This window comes from Neopelma chrysocephalum, unplaced genomic scaffold (assembly GCF_003984885.1).
Source record: "Neopelma chrysocephalum unplaced genomic scaffold, ASM398488v2 Primary Assembly neopelma1_147, whole genome shotgun sequence".
Taxonomy (NCBI): Eukaryota; Metazoa; Chordata; class Aves; order Passeriformes; family Pipridae; genus Neopelma; species Neopelma chrysocephalum.
In genome coordinates, this window is record NW_020897809.1 from 6652428 (window position 1) to 6669149 (window position 16722).

The 16722-nt window shown below is 41.4% G+C and overlaps 1 protein-coding gene across 5 annotated transcripts in view; it reads left to right on the plus strand.

Moving 5' to 3' along the window:
- CHCHD6 (coiled-coil-helix-coiled-coil-helix domain containing 6) overlaps window positions 1-16722 on the plus strand; it is a 109706-nt gene that overhangs the window by 60671 nt on the left and 32313 nt on the right. For all 5 annotated transcript variants that reach the window (XM_027700882.1, XM_027700883.1, XM_027700884.1 and 2 more), the window contains one exon: window positions 11444-11579. In XM_027700882.1, the coding sequence (XP_027556683.1) occupies window positions 11444-11579 (136 nt within the window). The remainder of the gene's footprint in view (window positions 1-11443; window positions 11580-16722) is intronic.

Genomic DNA, 16722 nt, shown 5'->3' on the forward strand with positions numbered 1-16722 from the left:
AAGATAAAATTGTTCTGAAGCTGAGTTTCCCTCTGAGATTTCCTTATAGTTTGCAGAACTGTTTCTGAAGCTGCTTGCTGATGACTGTGTTGCTTTGCATGTTGTGCTGAGAGGACTGCATAAAGAATGTCGGTATCTTATCCTGATGGAGATCAGCCTTGAATCCAAGGCAGCTTTCCAATGGAGAAACTGCCAAAGAGATTTACTCCATATGGGACTTACTATCTAAGAGTTTCATTTGATGGTCCTAAGATCTTTAAACTTAATGGACATGAGTATTTAAGGTGATTATGTTAGAGAAACCAGTAAGTAGTAAGTATCCTCCTGGGCTGAACTGTGGAGTAGAAAACCACACAGACTCAGTGAGGGTAGGGGAAGAAAGTCCATAGATGGATCATCTGCTGGGAGCAGGGAATTTATGGCTTGCTTTCAGTACTCATGGAAATGAAGGTTTTATTGAATTGCACAAGATTTTGAGGTTGATGGCCTCTTAATTAGAATGGCAACACTAACTGGGACCTAGAGAAACTAACTTTTTGTTTATGTAGATCTGGAAAGTTTATAAAATAGTTGTGTGGTGATACTTGAGTTTGTTAATCTTGAAATCTACCATGAGGCCTTGAGTATTTCAACAAAAGACTGTGCCCAGGAGTTATATGGACAGTTGTAAAGCCCAAGGAGAAGGGTAAAGACATCATAGTTTTCAAACAAAATTGCTCTGGGATTTCTCCTACCATTAGATTAGATAAATGATTAATTTAGTGTTGAAATTCAGAACCTTTGTAATAAGGATTTAAGAGTTTTAGGGAATGAGAGACTGATTATTGCTGGAAGCTCATCCACAGCCTTATCTCAAGATAGTGCTTTTGTGCCCTGCAATGATGTTACCTTCACCAAAATTATTTGGCTCCATCCCAGTCCTGTTCTTCCCTTAGTGCTTGGTTTGTCTTGTTCCTTCTTCTGTCTGCACTGAGTCTGTTTCATAATCTTTAAATAAAGAGATGAGTTATTAGTAAAAGCTTTTCTGTTTCTCACTTTTATAAAGTTGCTCTTAGTAGGAAATTGGAATATTGCTGCAAGAGATTATAATGCGTGAGTTTCCTCAAAGGTATTTCAAAAGAGGGTAAAAGTGTATGCATGAATTTTGACTTTGTCTCATTTTACATGGTGTGCATTTTACTGGAAGAAAAAGTTTCTGATCGTTTTCAATTCTGCTTCACAAAGTTTTTCACTCCTTACCTTAGCATGTAAACATTTTCCATGTGAATTCTCGAAGGCCTATTGTTAAGCATCTGCTTGCATGAGTGCATTGATTTCCTAGCAAGGTATATTCTCCTACCAGTTTAGGAATATGATATGTGGTAATGGAAGTTGAATGTGTGCAATGGATTTGGGTAAATGTTCCAGTTGGACCAGATTATTCTTTTTTGAGCCAAATTTTAAATCTTGAAAATTTATTAGATTGTATACTTTATTCAAGCTCTTGAATCTTCTTTCTGAAGTTCAGTTACTAAGATTCTGCTTCTAAATAAGATTTTTGTTTTGCCCAGTTAGTAAAATGATGTTCTAATCTAGTGTTCACAGTATTGTCTTTCTTCTCATGCATGATGAGACATGACTAATAAATGAGTCCAATGAACTGAAATTGCAGTTCTGTTAGTGCTGAAAAACTGATGTCTCTTCAAAACTGCAGGAGCATTTCTTCAATGGTATGTTGGTAGAACTTGGGCATTTATAGAATAAGACCTGAATAGTAAAGACTGGAATAGCAAAGGAAAAGGTGCCAAAGACTCCATGTACTCTGTTAAGGATGTTTCTCTTGCTATCGATTTTTACATGGAAAGCACTTGTTTTCTGTAGTAATGTTGCTTTTATAAAGCCCTTAGATCAGGGTTTGTTGGCAGGCCAAATTCAGATTGTTTTCAAGAGCATGGATATTTGTGCAGCTGTTAAAACAAACCTCAGACATACTTCGTGCACCAGAGGACATGAAATATTTTGACTCAGAGTTCTTTATCGTGGAGAATGCAGTGAAAATAAAAGCAGATCTCTGCCCTCATATTGGGAATTGCATATTCCAATGTGTACCATGGTGGAAGTAAGGTTTCTCCAGGTTTCATGGTATTTTATTGTGTATTTACATGTAATGGCAGACCCACACCAAAATCCAGAACTTCTTGTGCCTTTGGACTCCCTTCCACTTGGCTTTAGTTGGGCAAGGTATCATGAATATTAATTAATGACCCAACTTACCCTATTCCTGTTGTGTTTTTCTGCCTCTGTCTTCAGTGTGTGTGTTGTATACTGTGCTGGTGATAATGGCATGGGGTTGACTTGAAAAGAACTGAGGATAAAGTTGTCTGGGGAAGCTTTCCAAGAAGAGTGGTGAATTAAAGATGTCAGAAGCAATAATGCCTGAGAAACCACTTGTTACCAGTGAATTAATGACTTGTTTGCTAATTAGCAGCCTAAGGCAAAGTTGAGGTAACACTCTAACAATCTGGTCATTAATTCAGTAGCAACTGATTTCAAGGGCAATGTTGCTATTTTGAACAGTAATTGTATTCCTGATTCTGGATTATACACGCTGTGTCCTTACTGTTGAGTCAGAGTCTCCTCCTGAAGAGATGGAGGGATGATAGAAGACACCAAAGGCAAGTACCAGTGGGGAAAATTTGGGGAAATAGTTTGTTATGTGGGTCAGAGATTCTGAATTTCTGTCTTCTGAGGAAATAAGGACTTTGGCAGAACAGCTGTGGCACCTTCCATCATGGTGATCCATCTGCACAGAGGAAGTTGGTGGTGTTTGATATTGAGCTGATGAGAGACTGAAGTCCTTTTCTCTCTTATAAAGGGAGAGAAAAACCATCTCTGCCATCGGATCAGGCTTTGATGACTTGATTTTATTATTTCTTTGGTGTGATTTTGATAGTTCAAGAAGTTACTCTGATAAAATAGGTTATGGAGTACTCAGCCTATTGTGAGAGAACCTTGCTGGGTTTGGTTCTTTCTATACTTTTATTTTTCTTGTTAGTCCTGGAAGTGTCTCTTGCTTGCACATCTGGGACATACACATACCGTACCAACTACAGCTCTAACTAATTTGACCCAAAACCCTGGCATTTGGAAGGCAGGAGCTTCTTGCTCAGGGATGAACATTATTTCTTTGGAGAGAATGAGTCAGTGTTGTGCTGCCTGTGAATGCCACCAACAGCACGATGAGGCAGCCTCAGAAGGCATGGACTCACTTCACCTGTGAGCACTTCATGTGCTCATCTCCAAACTTAAAACCATGTCATCTGAATTATTTTCTGTAGGGATGCTTTCAATTTTCTGAGGACTTCTTGAAATTACAGTATATAAAAACAAACAAACAAACAAAAATTCCAATCTCCCCCTGCAAATAAAGACTCTGTGTGTGTGTTCTTTGAAAGCACCATTATTGATGTTCTCTGAGGGATGAGTAGCTGCTTAATGGGGATCTTTGCTGAGTCAGTGCTCAGCAAATTGCTCAGCACGGTAAAAAGGGGCACTGTGGTTTTGAAGATTAGAGCATGTGGGCAGAAGCAAGGGGATTTTTTTAATAAGGTGAATGCTTAGCTTCAGATCCCACCTGAACTTTAACACTGGCAGCTTTATTCTCCTCTCAAAATTTGTTTTGATGTCTTTAGCAGGATATGCCACTCTGTCAGTGCAGAATATACTAATGGACTCATATTTCTGTCCATCACTGGTAGCCCTTTGTGTAGCGTGGAGTAAACTGTGGGAACCTAATGCAGTGTTTAGTGGCATTTTGAAAAAAGTAACTGCAGTTCAAATGAGTGGTCAGGGTTTTCTTTTAAAAAGAACATTTTGTTAGCGGTCTGACATCATTACGAAATCATCTCACATAGGAGAAATTTACTGAACCTGCTGTCCCTTATGTCTTGTGGTTATATGAAATCAGCATATCACATCTTCAATTACTTTCTTTAGAATACTTTTCGGGGAGGAGTTTAATAGACCAACAGTCCCCCAGCTAACTCCCAGACCTTATAGCCCTGCCACAACCCATATATTCTTAGGGCCTGTGCTACATACCTTCTATAGGCTGCAGGCCTTCCCTTCCTAACCTGAGATCTTAACCAGTTTTTAGATTATGGTTTTTATCTGAAGAAAGAAAATCCCTATTCGGGTCACTTGTTGGGCTGTGTGTTGTTTTCAGATTCAGTTATTGCTTGCTATATTGCTTTTCTGCCTTGTGGGAGCTGAGCCAGCTTCCTTTCTGAATCAGAGAACTCCTTCCAGCAAGAAGATTCTGACTCATTCCTCCTTGGCTTCCAGAGACCGTTTTGCTGCTAACTTTAGGTTCTTCATCTTTGCTAGTCAACTTTTAGTAGCTTGGCATCTTTGGAAAAAAATGGTGCATGGCTTTGTGGGCAGGAGATCCAGTTCTGTTAACTTCTGTATCTCTTGGCAAGTGAAGGAAGAGGCAGTAGTTTTCCTTACATCTTCCAAACTGGCAGTTTCTCATAACTCAGTATTCTACCATCATAATCAGTAAAGAATTTACATCCAAATGTACATTGGAATTACCCACTTGTGGGGAAAAGTCTCTCATTATTCCAAACCACTTGCCATCTGCCATGTAGAATGCTAATAGGGTTGATTAGTTATTGCATTTGCAGGTTCAGTAGGATAAGGACCATTTAATTTTATGTGGTTTGGTACAGGTTTTTTGCATATTGCTACCCTTCTCCCCTGGAGACCCCACAGCCCACCACCTCAGCCCCAGTGCCTGCAGTGTATGGGGTGCTAAGGAAGCCAGTTAAATTTGTTTGAAACTGCACTTGGCAAAACACAAGAAGTATAAGTCAAATTCTTGTAGCATGACCCATTGGTTGAATGGGAAATGACCACTTGTGTGTGAGGAGAGTTTGTTATGCATTGGAGTAAGTAAGATGGAGAGCTGAAACCAGCACTGGATGGGTCACACGATCTCTTTGCATCAATTTCATCACAGAAATGGAGAAGTTGTCGTTGATTTCCAAAATTGGAGGTTGTTACAGAAAACTGCTGGATTTTAGTCATTTTCCATGTCAATCTGTATGTTTTAGAGTTTGGATTTTCTGGGATTTTTTTGTTTGATGAATAAAATGTGGTTAGGGCAGGCTGTTTTTGCTGAATGCAGTGACACAGCAAGTGGCTGACACTTGAGATTTGGACATTTGTGTTAACTTTTGTTCTCAGTGATAGAATCTAATTACTTACACAGAAGAAGATTTCAGAACGGCGTCTGTGTATCTGTGTTTGGAAGGAAAGGAGGAGGTATCTGTCCTGGGAAGGACAAGGGTGCAGTGAGTGTATGAACTGCAGTGGGGAATTGGGTGGCAGCCTCAAACAAGTGGTCAAAACAGGAATGGAGATTGGGAAGTGCTTGAGTGACAAATTTTTAGGATCACAGAGTCACCCTGAAACTCACAGTACTTTAAAATACGCATTCATTAGGCACTTCCATGAACAAGGGACAGAAGAAAAGATTCGGGTGACCTGTTTTTGAAATGCAGCTGTCAAGAGGGAGAAAGAGAGAGGGGAAATACTGCAGATGTGCAGGACTGTGATGCTGACAGTGTGACAAGGCATATGGGAAGGATTTAGAAAGACAGGAATACAATGGCTTCAGCTGAAATTTGGAGGTAGTGGTCCTATTCTTGTGAAAATTGTTATGAGGTTTCACCTTTTCTTTTGGTCTGTCTCCTCTTGCTCTAGACAGTGTGTTACTTCTACAAGCCTTTTATTCCACTCAGATCAGTGGCAAAGCTTGATGAGCAGTGTTATGAATACTTGAGGCTGATCAGAAATATTTTCTTTCTGATCACATTAGTTTAGCCTCGTGAGACATGCAGTTTGTTTACACTGTGCTAGGTTGTGTAGCTTAAACATTACTGATTTTTTTTTTTTAGATGTTTGAATAATCTATTAAGCTTCTTCCATCCTTATTTCTCTCGCCAAACGGTTGCAAAATGACTCTTCCCTCTTCCATTCGAGCCACGTTATCAAGCTGACATGCAGGATCAGGAAATCCCATAGGTTGTAGTGAGGCCACAGTGTTTACTTTGTGATAGTGTAGCATCCTGCAGCCTATGCTGAAAGTTAGCTTGCCTGGCTGTTTGTTCTGTTCTGATGAGTTTGTTATATCTGAATGAAATGCTTCAATTGTGTTTAATTTGCTGCTGTAAATGTCAAGGATGCAATAATGAGAGAGAATGAAACCTTTCTATGTGCTGTGTATTGTGACTGTCTGGAGTTATTTTTCTGACATGTTAGAGAAGCCATCAGAGCCAACTGCTACCCAAGGGAGGATGCAGTTTTACAGGTCAGTTAACCACTTATTGGGTTTTATATATGTACAGTGCAGCATGGCAGCACACCACATTTATGTGACCAAAGCATCACTGAGCTTAGTCTAAAGTGTGTGTAATGGACCCTGGATGTATAAACATACCAACCAACTATATGACACGTCTCTGATTCCTTCCCAACATGCAGAAAGTGCTGCTGTGTGCCCTGGGTTTTGCTCACAGTGCTGCCTGTGTACCTCATTGCTGATCTCTGGGCCTGTTTGCACTGTAGTAACAGTGGTGACTAATGTGGTTTGCTCAAGTTAGCTCTGACACTGGTCTTAGTAAAATAATGCAGCAGAAAGCTAATCCAGTCTTTGGATTTTATAGCCCACAGGAAATTCCAGGTTTCTGCCCCATTTAGGTTGCTGGTTGCAGCTGTGTACTGGAGCCAGCTACTAAGTTTGCTTATATGAGGGACCCTGCATGTCTTTGTTTTTCAGTTTCTGAGCAGAGGTATCAAACTGTCTAGTTTTAGATACCATCAGTCTCTGTCTCAGGTTTTTTCTCAGCTTAAATGGTTTCCCAGAGTAAAATGTAAAAAAGAAGATCCTACTCTTAACTCCATCTGGAATTGCTGTTCTCCCCAGTAAAGCCAAGTGACGGTGTGTTACTGTGGAGTTACTGATTTTGCACTAGTCTAAAGAGCTGCCAAGTCCTAAAGCATTAGGGTTGTATCTCTGCTTGGCTAGTCTGATTTTTCAGCTGGGTGAAAGGACCAGCAAATATATAGACATCTTCGAGCTTTCTCTTGCTTTCCAATACTGAGTCCATAATTCTTCCCAAAAGGGAACCTGTCAGCAGCAACTAACTAGTAGCCATTGTGCTGTGTTTGAAACCTTCTGTCTGTGGGTCTGTATCCTGATGATATGCCCTTAATCGCTTTTTGCAATGAGTTTGGGTGTTTGTCTTTGGAAGCTGTGTTGCTTCTTGATTAATGGATGGACATTTAGACCAGCACTTTTCCTACTAGTGCATTGCTTATGATGGAAATTGTCAAAGAACCTTGCTTTAACCTCCCAGATGCTTAGGACTTCTTCATGGGGTTTATATCCGTGTAGGAACGAATTTGCCAAGACAAATGAATGCAGTTATTGACTGAAGCAGCCGTTACCTGCCGCTATTGAACAGTTAGGAGGGGGTTAAGAAGAAAACCTCTTCTGAGCCACTAGATTGGCCCTGACTAAGATGAATGTCTAATTCACTCCCAGCGTCCTTACTGCTGCCAGTAATAAAAAGCTTGCTTCACATATTCACCCCACTGCAGACGTTTCTCTTAAATTAAATATCAAGAGGACATATAATAGCACGATTCCACGCCAAGCCAATATTATCAGATTGATGTCAGCAGTGATAATAGAAGAAGGATAAGTTGATGAGATTTCATTTATTAAATAAAGTAAAGGGAATACGCAGTGATAGAGAGGATTTGGTAACTCTCGGTGTCAAAATGCAGCAAGATCGTGCTCGTTCTGTCTTACCTCGAGGGATAGCGGAGAGAAGGATGCCCTTTGTTTAATTTTAAGGAAACCTCTCTCTTCCAGACAAAGACCTGATTTCAATCCCTCCATGGGAGGGGGAGAGGAAGTTCTGAATATTATAGATTTCATGTGTATGTAGCATTGAACAGCGGCAAGGCAAAGGTTTCTTTCCTCTCTGTGATAGGGGAGGCGCTGCTAATGAGTTTTGTTTCTAGATTCATCTTTTCCTTTTTCTGACCTGTCATCCTTTCTCCTTTCCTCCTCCTTTAAACAGATGAGAGTGTGTCTTTTTGGTTTAATCTTTCATATTCTGTATGTCCTGCATTTATTTATTTCCATGGTATTGTCAGAGCTCTTCTCCCATGCTTCCCTGTCTGCAGATATTGCCCCTCCCAGCCCAGCATTTCTCTCTTGCCTTTTTTCTAGCTGGTGTCAACGAGCCTCTTGGACCTGTTGTAGTGGTAGCAGTCAAACCTGTTTTATTCTAGACAGAAGCTAATTGTCTACCTCATTTGGTGGTGGCATATTATGCTTAAAACTGTGACCCACTTTAGATGATAGGTCAAAGCATACAAGTCTTCTGCTCTTCTTGTATACAAACCTTATCTCTTCCTCACCATTTTCCTTCAAAAATAATAAAATCCCTCAAACAATGAGATATCAACAGCAGCGTGGTGGAATGTCCAGAAGATGAATTTAGAATTTCTAAAGATTAGTGCCAACAGCCTTGAGCTGGGCTGAGGGTGAAGGGAGACAGTTGACTAAGGTCCAGCTCCTTTGGAAGTCAGTATGTCATTGCACTCAACAGAGATATTACTGGTTGGACGCTGCTGGTTTAATTCTTTTTTCTTTCAGGTATGTTCGAGTAAAGCCAGACAGAGACCTGTAAGGTACCACTGGGGTGTGTGTCTGGGGCTGCACTTTCCCCTGTGTGGAAATGTCGCAACTTGAAGTTAAGAGACTTAAAGTGAGCAGAAGGGTGGCATCCCTGTGAGTCAGACAGGGCAGGAGTTGTGACTGCTGTGCCAGGAGGAAAGCACCTCAAGCAATTGTTTACCAGAGCAGTTCAGATACCCCTTTCCAGTCCAGATGGGTACCAGAACTAGTCTGCTGGACATGGGTAACTTGTGTACTCCCAGACTCTGCAGTAACTGCACTGATAATTACCTTAACCAACTTTACAATTGGTTGGTTACTTTCTCTACACCTGTTTTGAGAAGCTGGTGCAACTGATGCATAACCACAGTTCGAGGTCTTATTTTTAAGAAATAAAGGAGCATATTCTTGCTATGATTTTGGGTATGTGGTAGCAAGTAAATCCTCCCTGCATTGTGGGAAGTGACATGTATGAATGCTGATTTAGGTTCTCTCTGGGCAATGCCTGTCCATGCTGATTGATCCCTTGCCTCTGGCAGCTTTAGGCAGCAACACTCTGTGGCTTCTTACTCACCACTGTGGCTTGTAAATAGCCCTGTGGGCTTAGCACCAAGGGGTCTCCTAAAGAAGAGGGCCACGGACTTTGCAGTACTGTCCTAACTTCATATTTACTCTGGGCAGTGAAGACTGATGCCATAGGAGGGACAGTGAAGGAACAGATCAAAAGCAAGGCACAATTCCTAAATCTCTCCCTGCTGACAAGGGCAACCCCAAGCATATTTCTAGATATTTCTGAGATGTTTGTACCATGTTGTTCAGTTCAGATGAATGCAGGCTGGTTTGCGGTGTGCTGTACCTTTTTGCTCCTCCAGGTCTCTGTATGAAAATTGCAAAATGCCCTTCAGTTTAACATCGCCGAGTTTAGAAAACCTAATTTTAAAAGTCTTAACTTTTTCAATGAATTGAGGGATTTGGTGGTATTTCCTGACCTGGTATTGTTTGGTATCGTTTCCACAGTCTCACTGATTTGATTAGAGTGATATTAAAGTTAGTGACAAAGCAAAATGCCAACATTATGAGTTTCTGAAGCTCTCTCTGGGTTCTTTTCTATCCTAAAATTTGAAGATTTTTTTTTAGAATATGGATTTCAGAGGCTTTAAAGGTGATTTGCTATATAACATAGAAATTAGAAATGCACACTATCCTCTAGGGACCATGCATGGAATAAGTTTCTTCTAAAACTGTAAGATTACTGAGGAGGTGGAAGTCTGTACAGTATCTTTGGTGGTTTCTGATCCAAATCTCAGTGTTGTAGAGTGTGGCTGTCACACTGTTTCTGATAAATTCCTAGTCTGTCCATCTATGTTGGCAGTAAGACTGAGGACTGAAGAAGTATCAATTAGAGTATGTCTCAGCCAAACTATTTTTAGAGAGCAACCAGGTTGCTGATACAGAAAAGACAGAATTGTTTTTCTTCTTTTTGTCCTTCTACTTGCTTTCCTGAGCACCTTACACAGATGTGCATGATTTGGAAACTCATATCTGAACTCTCTAAAAGCTTTTAGGAGATCTTGGTTTAAGATTTCCTGTTTCTTAGAAATCTGTTCCACCTGAGAGAATGTGACATGCCCAGGAACAGTTCATGTTTTCTCTCTGCCTCGCTGTGAATGAGTGCCTGTAGTTACTGTGGAAATGAATACATCATAGCATGGCATTAATGCCTGCCTGTAGCATCAAATGCTTTGGAAGGAAGAGGTGCATTTGATATTTGGGCACAGGCCTCTAAGCATATTGGGGCAGAAAATGCAAGGAATTAAATAGATTTATGGTTTAGGAGATGACATCTGAGGATTGCTACACCTAAGCGTATGTTCTCTTATTCTCTGGTAAAACATACCATGGCAATTGTGCTGCAAATTCCTGCAATTTGTGTCTGCCTGTCTGTGCAACTGATGTCACTGTTGTTACTGTGTTTGTGCCATTGTTGCTGGGATTGTTTTACAACGACCTTCCCCTTTATTGGTGCTGTTGCTGATGATGTGCCATATGTACACATGCACATTAGAGTATAAGAACATCATCCTTAATTGTGCTTGGATAGCTGTCAATGCCATTTACAGAGTAAATGTACTAATTGCTGCAGAAATACAAAGAAACAGATATCTGGTCTTGCTGTTATTCTGTTTTGTTTTTTTTTCTTCCAGTCACTAGGAGGATTGCTGTGCTTCCAACTATGCTGGATTTTTTGAAGTGTTTAAATAGATGAGAATTCAATAAATTGAGGCACCTTATTCAACAAGTCTGCTCAGTTCCTTGTCAGACCGTTACAGATCTAGTACAGGCCCAGCCAGGATTCCTGAGTTCTGCCAGAAATTTCCAGTGTGAGTTGGGAAAATCATTGAAACTCTTGGATTTGATTTTTTTTTTCCTCCTGACTGCAGAGGAGAGATATGTTTTATCTAAGGGTAAAGTGGCCTTCTACATCAACTTAAGGATCATGTTCCTTCTTTCTGCTAAGTACCTTGGATTTTTCAGCTGGAAAACTGTTGGTCATTTGACCCACTTTGGTGATAGCTGCTCCCACTGGTTTCTCTATTAGGACTACATGACTCCAGCACAAGATTAGTATGTGTGTTACTGGTAAAGTGGTAGTAAGTGACTGAAAACTCCTCTTCACACATCTTTCTGTGCTTGTTTTCCCTGCAGGAGGAGGAACACTGATCCTGTCTGCGCAAACCTGCAGTCTGAAATTCTGAAGTGCTACCAAGAAAATAAACGTGAAGTGCTCAAGTGCTCAGAGCTGGCTAAGGAATATCAGCGCTGTGTTAGCGCAGCTCAGAAGGTAACAAAAGCTGCTCTGTTGTACTGGCTGGCTTTGCTGGCTTGTTTTGCATGGTGTTTTCTTCTGGGAAATGCTTTTGAGAGCTGTGGTATCTGTTAGTCAAATCACAGTCTTCACAGGAGACAAATTTTCCTTGGGATCCATTTTCCCACATTCATTCCACATTTCCCAGTCACACTGTGGTTATGTCCCAGCTTCACTCCCATCGGTGAGTCCTGTTGTACTGAGCTGTCACCAAAACAGCAGCACTGATGCTCCCAGGTTTCAAAATCAGTCACAAGGATTTTTCCAAGTTTTGCCTTCTTGGACGCTGGAAAATCCATTTTGGCAATGTCTGGAACATTTTGAATAGGCTCTAAACATCCTCCCGTTATGGGATTTTGCAGTTGAAGGTCTTGCTTCCTTTCTTTGCTGCATGATGAAAGGTTCTGTACTGGGCAAAGCTGCTGTATGTTAGGAAAGCTGCACAATCCTAAAAACTATTCATCTTGTGCAGAAGGCCAGGAAGCCTTATGGCTCTTCCTTCTGAGATGCAGAGTCCTAGTAGGTTCTGTTGATGCCTTAGGACAGTGGCTGCTCAGTACCTTGGAAAAATTTCTGGCTATTAAAACAAGTGAAGGGGAAAAGAAAGTGAAGTATTTGGACATTGCAACTAGGGCATGGTCCTGGGAAAAGTGAAGTGTGAAGGATGCTGTTTCCCACGTGAGAATTCAGTGGGTCAGGTGTCCCTCAAGGGCAGGCTTTTCTGTTTTGGTTTTGTTATTGAAGGGTAGAAAATTCTCCAAAAGGTGCTGAGACTATAGTAAGGTGGATTTGGGGAAAAGGATGGTAATAGAAAATTGAATAGAAAATAGAAATGCTCTCATGGGATTACTAAAGCAAAGGGTGGGAGAGAGGTGGATATTTCATGGAAGCAGTCTTTCTCTGTCGCATTAGCATTGTGAGGGGAAGCTGTATGCCTGATTTAAGTATAACATGAAACAAGCTGCCAGCCGGCTCCCAGAAGAAGCCCGACAGAAGGAGATGGGAAAATTGTCAGGATATATTAGACCAAATGTTGTTGCTAGTCCTAGTGGAATTTTTTTCCTTCCTGTTTACAAAGAAGGTCTTTGTATGTCTGCAAATCAGCAAGGTTAAAGCTGCCAGGGAAAGGGCTTTTCTCTGATATCTTTAAAGTCCCCAGCTCCCAAAACATGTGGTTTCTTTTTCTTCCTCAGCTTTAAAGTAAAGTGGTGCCTGTGCTGCTGCTGCACAATCCGTGCCCCCTCTTGCTGCGAGCAGAGCATTGGTGCATCTATTGCCAGCCTCCTTTATCCTCCTTGCCTCCTCTAAATCAGGCTTGTAGCCTTTTCAGTGGAGTATATCTTTAGCAAATGCATTTACCAATACATCTTTATTGCATGCAGTGCGGGTGGAATGTGATTACCAAAGAAGACAGATTGCATTAAACTTCAGCATATTTGCAAGCTGCGGCTCCAACTCGCCTGAGAGAGGGGCTGGGATGCTGCCAGCCCTGAGCCCCAGCCCGACATTATTAAAGAGTAAATTGGAAGCTAAATGACTGGTAACAGCAGAGGGCAGTGAAAGATCCTATTAACTTGGATCTTTTTTGGATTTGTGTGGTGGAGGAGTTTCTGGTAGGTTTTCTTTATAAACCAAAAACTGGGGGTTGTCTGGTTGTCTTCGTTCCCAGAGTCTTCAGTGAACTTCAGGAATTTTTCCCCCACTGTTATTAGAAACTACCTGGAAGGAGCAGTGCATAGGACATTAATTTGTTGTGGATGATGACAACATGGCAGAAAATCTTGCTATGTTTTAAGAAGGGGTGAGAGAGACTAAAGGTAACTAAACCTTGCAGCTAGATATAGGCACCAGAGGGTCCTGCAAGTACAAATTCAGATAAAACTTGTGTAAGGTAGTATGTATTCTGTGGTTTCCTTTTGTCCCAGGGCAGTTCAAGCCCTGACAATTTCCCTCACTGCTCTTACTGATTTCTGAGATATATGTAGTGATCACAAGCTGTTGTGTTTTATCATATAGCATTAAAACTCCCTCCTCCCTTCCCCTTTTTAAGCTGTTATTTTTCCTTAAGTTTAAATTAGCATCTTCTACCAAATGGCTTTGTCTCACGCATTCCTCATTCAGGAAATTCAGGTTGGAGGAATGTGGGAAAGAAAGGCCAGAATCTCTTAATTTCTTGGGTATTTTTTTACACTTTAAAAAAAAACAAACCCACAATTTGTTTTCCAGTAGAGGAGGTTGTAATCAAAGCTGGATATGTGACTTCAGCTCGCTTGCATGCTGGTGATTTGTTCTGCTGCTTTTTACTAAAGATTTTATAAGGCTTGGTGAATATTCTCTAATGAAGCATCTGGTGCTCTGCAAGTTCCTTTTGATGGCTGGTAAAAATGTCTCCAGGGCATGGTATACATTAGACTCAGAGAAAGCAAGCTCTAGATTTCTAGACTGAAAATTACAGGTTACAGTGGATGAGAATAATTCTTTGCGTCTTCCCCCTTACTGGGTTGGTTTGAGACTGTTCCTTTGGGCACCCATTTCCCTTTGCCTGTTGCTGTGCACATCTCTGAGCCAGGAGTTGAGATCCACCCTCAGTTATTTCTCCCTCATGAACAAATATATCAGGTAATCATTTAATGAGTTTTAAAATTTATTTTATACTCATTTCCTGTATGGCCCCTCTTCCTGGAACAGGTTACTTTATTTTAGTGTATGGTAGGGTTATAGCTAATGTTACCTGTTTGGGATTTTTTCTGGCCATTGAACCATCTTCTGTAGTCAACAGAGGGCAATAGGCACCTTTAGAGCACGGTGCATCTGGCTCTAAAACAGTCATCTGAAATGGGCCAGCTGAATTGCCAGCCACGAGTATTTCTCTCTGCCACTTGGGAGGCACATCCAGAGCATGAACTATGAAGTTGATGCCTGTACTGGGATGTTCATAGTTATGGGAGCAGGATCCTGCTCTGGTTGTCCGCCTTTGTAGCTACTATGCTTTCAACTTGCCCTGCCTAACCTGCTCTCTGGCTTTTCCATTTATTCCATCCTGAATGTGGAGTTTTGGTCCCGTTGCTGTAGGCTCACCGCAGCAGCGTCAGCCCCCTTAGGCACTGGGTTCCTTGCTGTATCCTGTGCTTTGCTTATGTGGAAGCTCTCTGACTTCAGAGTGTGTTACTGTGATATCTCCTGTTTAATTTAGGAGTGTTTTATCTTTTCTGGTGGTCTGTTTCCATGGCTCTGCAGAACTTCAGCTACAGCATAAAAATCGCTGGCTTTAAATCTAATAAAAGCTGGGATAATGGGACAGCTGTAGGAGGGGCAGTTCCCATTGTGTCTTTTAAAATTGCCTGTAGTTTATTGACCGCAAGTTTCACCAAGAGCTACTGCTGCCGTTAGATAATGAGAATTGAAAATTGCTGCTGCAGTTTCCCCAAGGCTTTATCTTGTGCCAGTGAGAAGAGGGTATGGAAGGAAAAGGGGAGTGGGCAGTGGAAATCCGCGTAATTTCTTAGTTTGAATTCAGATGGAAGGGGAAAACAAGTGATTTTGTTTTAAAAAGTCTGAGTCCTATTAGTGAATTGCTTCCCTCCCCCATGCAAATATGCACTCACATGCAAGCTTTTCAGAGTATTTGTGACCCATTCTGCTTCCCTTGTGTTCTGTTCACACCAAAAGGCTAATCTGAATTTACACAGAATTTTGGTTGGTTAATTTGTTATGTAATTGGTGCTTATACCAGAGAATCTCCAACCAGCTATCACTTGGAAAATGAGTTCTCCAGTGACCATATATTAACACGATTTGAGATTTCAAACAGAACCTGCTTCCTTCAACTGTGTGCAGAAAAAAGTCTGTTAGGGAAGAGCATGTATCCCTTTTCAGGTGTTTCCTTACTGTCTCTAGGTGCCTGTCTTTCACAGAAGGACCAAGGTGAAATTTTTTGTGCTCTAGCTCCTGGCCAAACCAAGCTATCATGAGCTGTGTACTCAGACATGTGTATTCCCTCGTCAATAGAAGCTGTATACATTGAGCTAGGAGCCATTCATAATTCTGCACTCTTTCTCTCTATTCTGTGTCCAGCTTCTCAAAAATCTGCTATTCATAATAGACAAAGGTAAACCTACTTCTGTCAAGGCTTTAGGGCTTGTCTACATAAGGAAATTACAATGCGATAAACTGGTGAGTGAGTTTATGGTACAGCAACTTCTCTGTATGTGAACGTTCTGAATTTGTAATGGAAGTGCAGGGAAAATTCACACACGTTTGCTGTGAGTCACTCTGCTATGTGCAAACAAGCCCTTGCAAAACACTGATTGACTGGATTCCAGCAGAGGGCCACTTTTAACATAACCTTGAGTTATCTGCATTCCGCTTTGCCCTTGACTATAATAAAAAGGAATGTGGTCAATTTATTGCGCTTACATTTCCAAGTGATCCTTGTAAGAGCCCGGTTCCCTTTTGGCACACACAGCAAAGCATTGCAACTCTGCTGGAAGTTTGTTTCTAATCGGGGCAGGGACCTTGATTGCTGAGGAGATGCCGTAGGTAGTCCTGCAGTGTCCCATCCTGATGGAGCAGTTTTGCTTAAGCACTTTGGATCCTGCTGAAGTATGGCCTGCTGGGAGCTTTCATTTCTGCAACCTGGATCTCTCTCTGCTTAAGAAAAACAGCTTTGGGTTGCATTGGATGCCACGGGCTGCACTGCAGGTATCAGATCATTCTGGATCGTCAGGCTTTTGTTACAGTGTTGTGTCCATTGTGATGGATCACAAAGTACTTTATAGATAGGTTGTGTACTTACTGGGGTAGAGAGGAGCAGTCAGTGTGTGTGGCTGGGGGAAGAAAATTTGGACCAGGTATGGCAAGGCCTGTATCTGTACTTGAGAAATGGCAGAATTTCTCCTCCCCTTGGGACTCTGCAGAGGTAGATCTTAGCTGTTGAGGTCTCGTTGAGATCTATCACACAGTGCTACTTGAAATGCCAGTATACCTAACTTGGAAGGCTTTAGGGTTGTTTGAGTTTTCTGGAATTCAGCTTTGTAGTTTCAGATAAATCTGTGTATTCCCTATCTAGAGGATTCTGTACCCAGCCATCCTCAGCTGGGTATGAGCCTGCCCTGCTTGC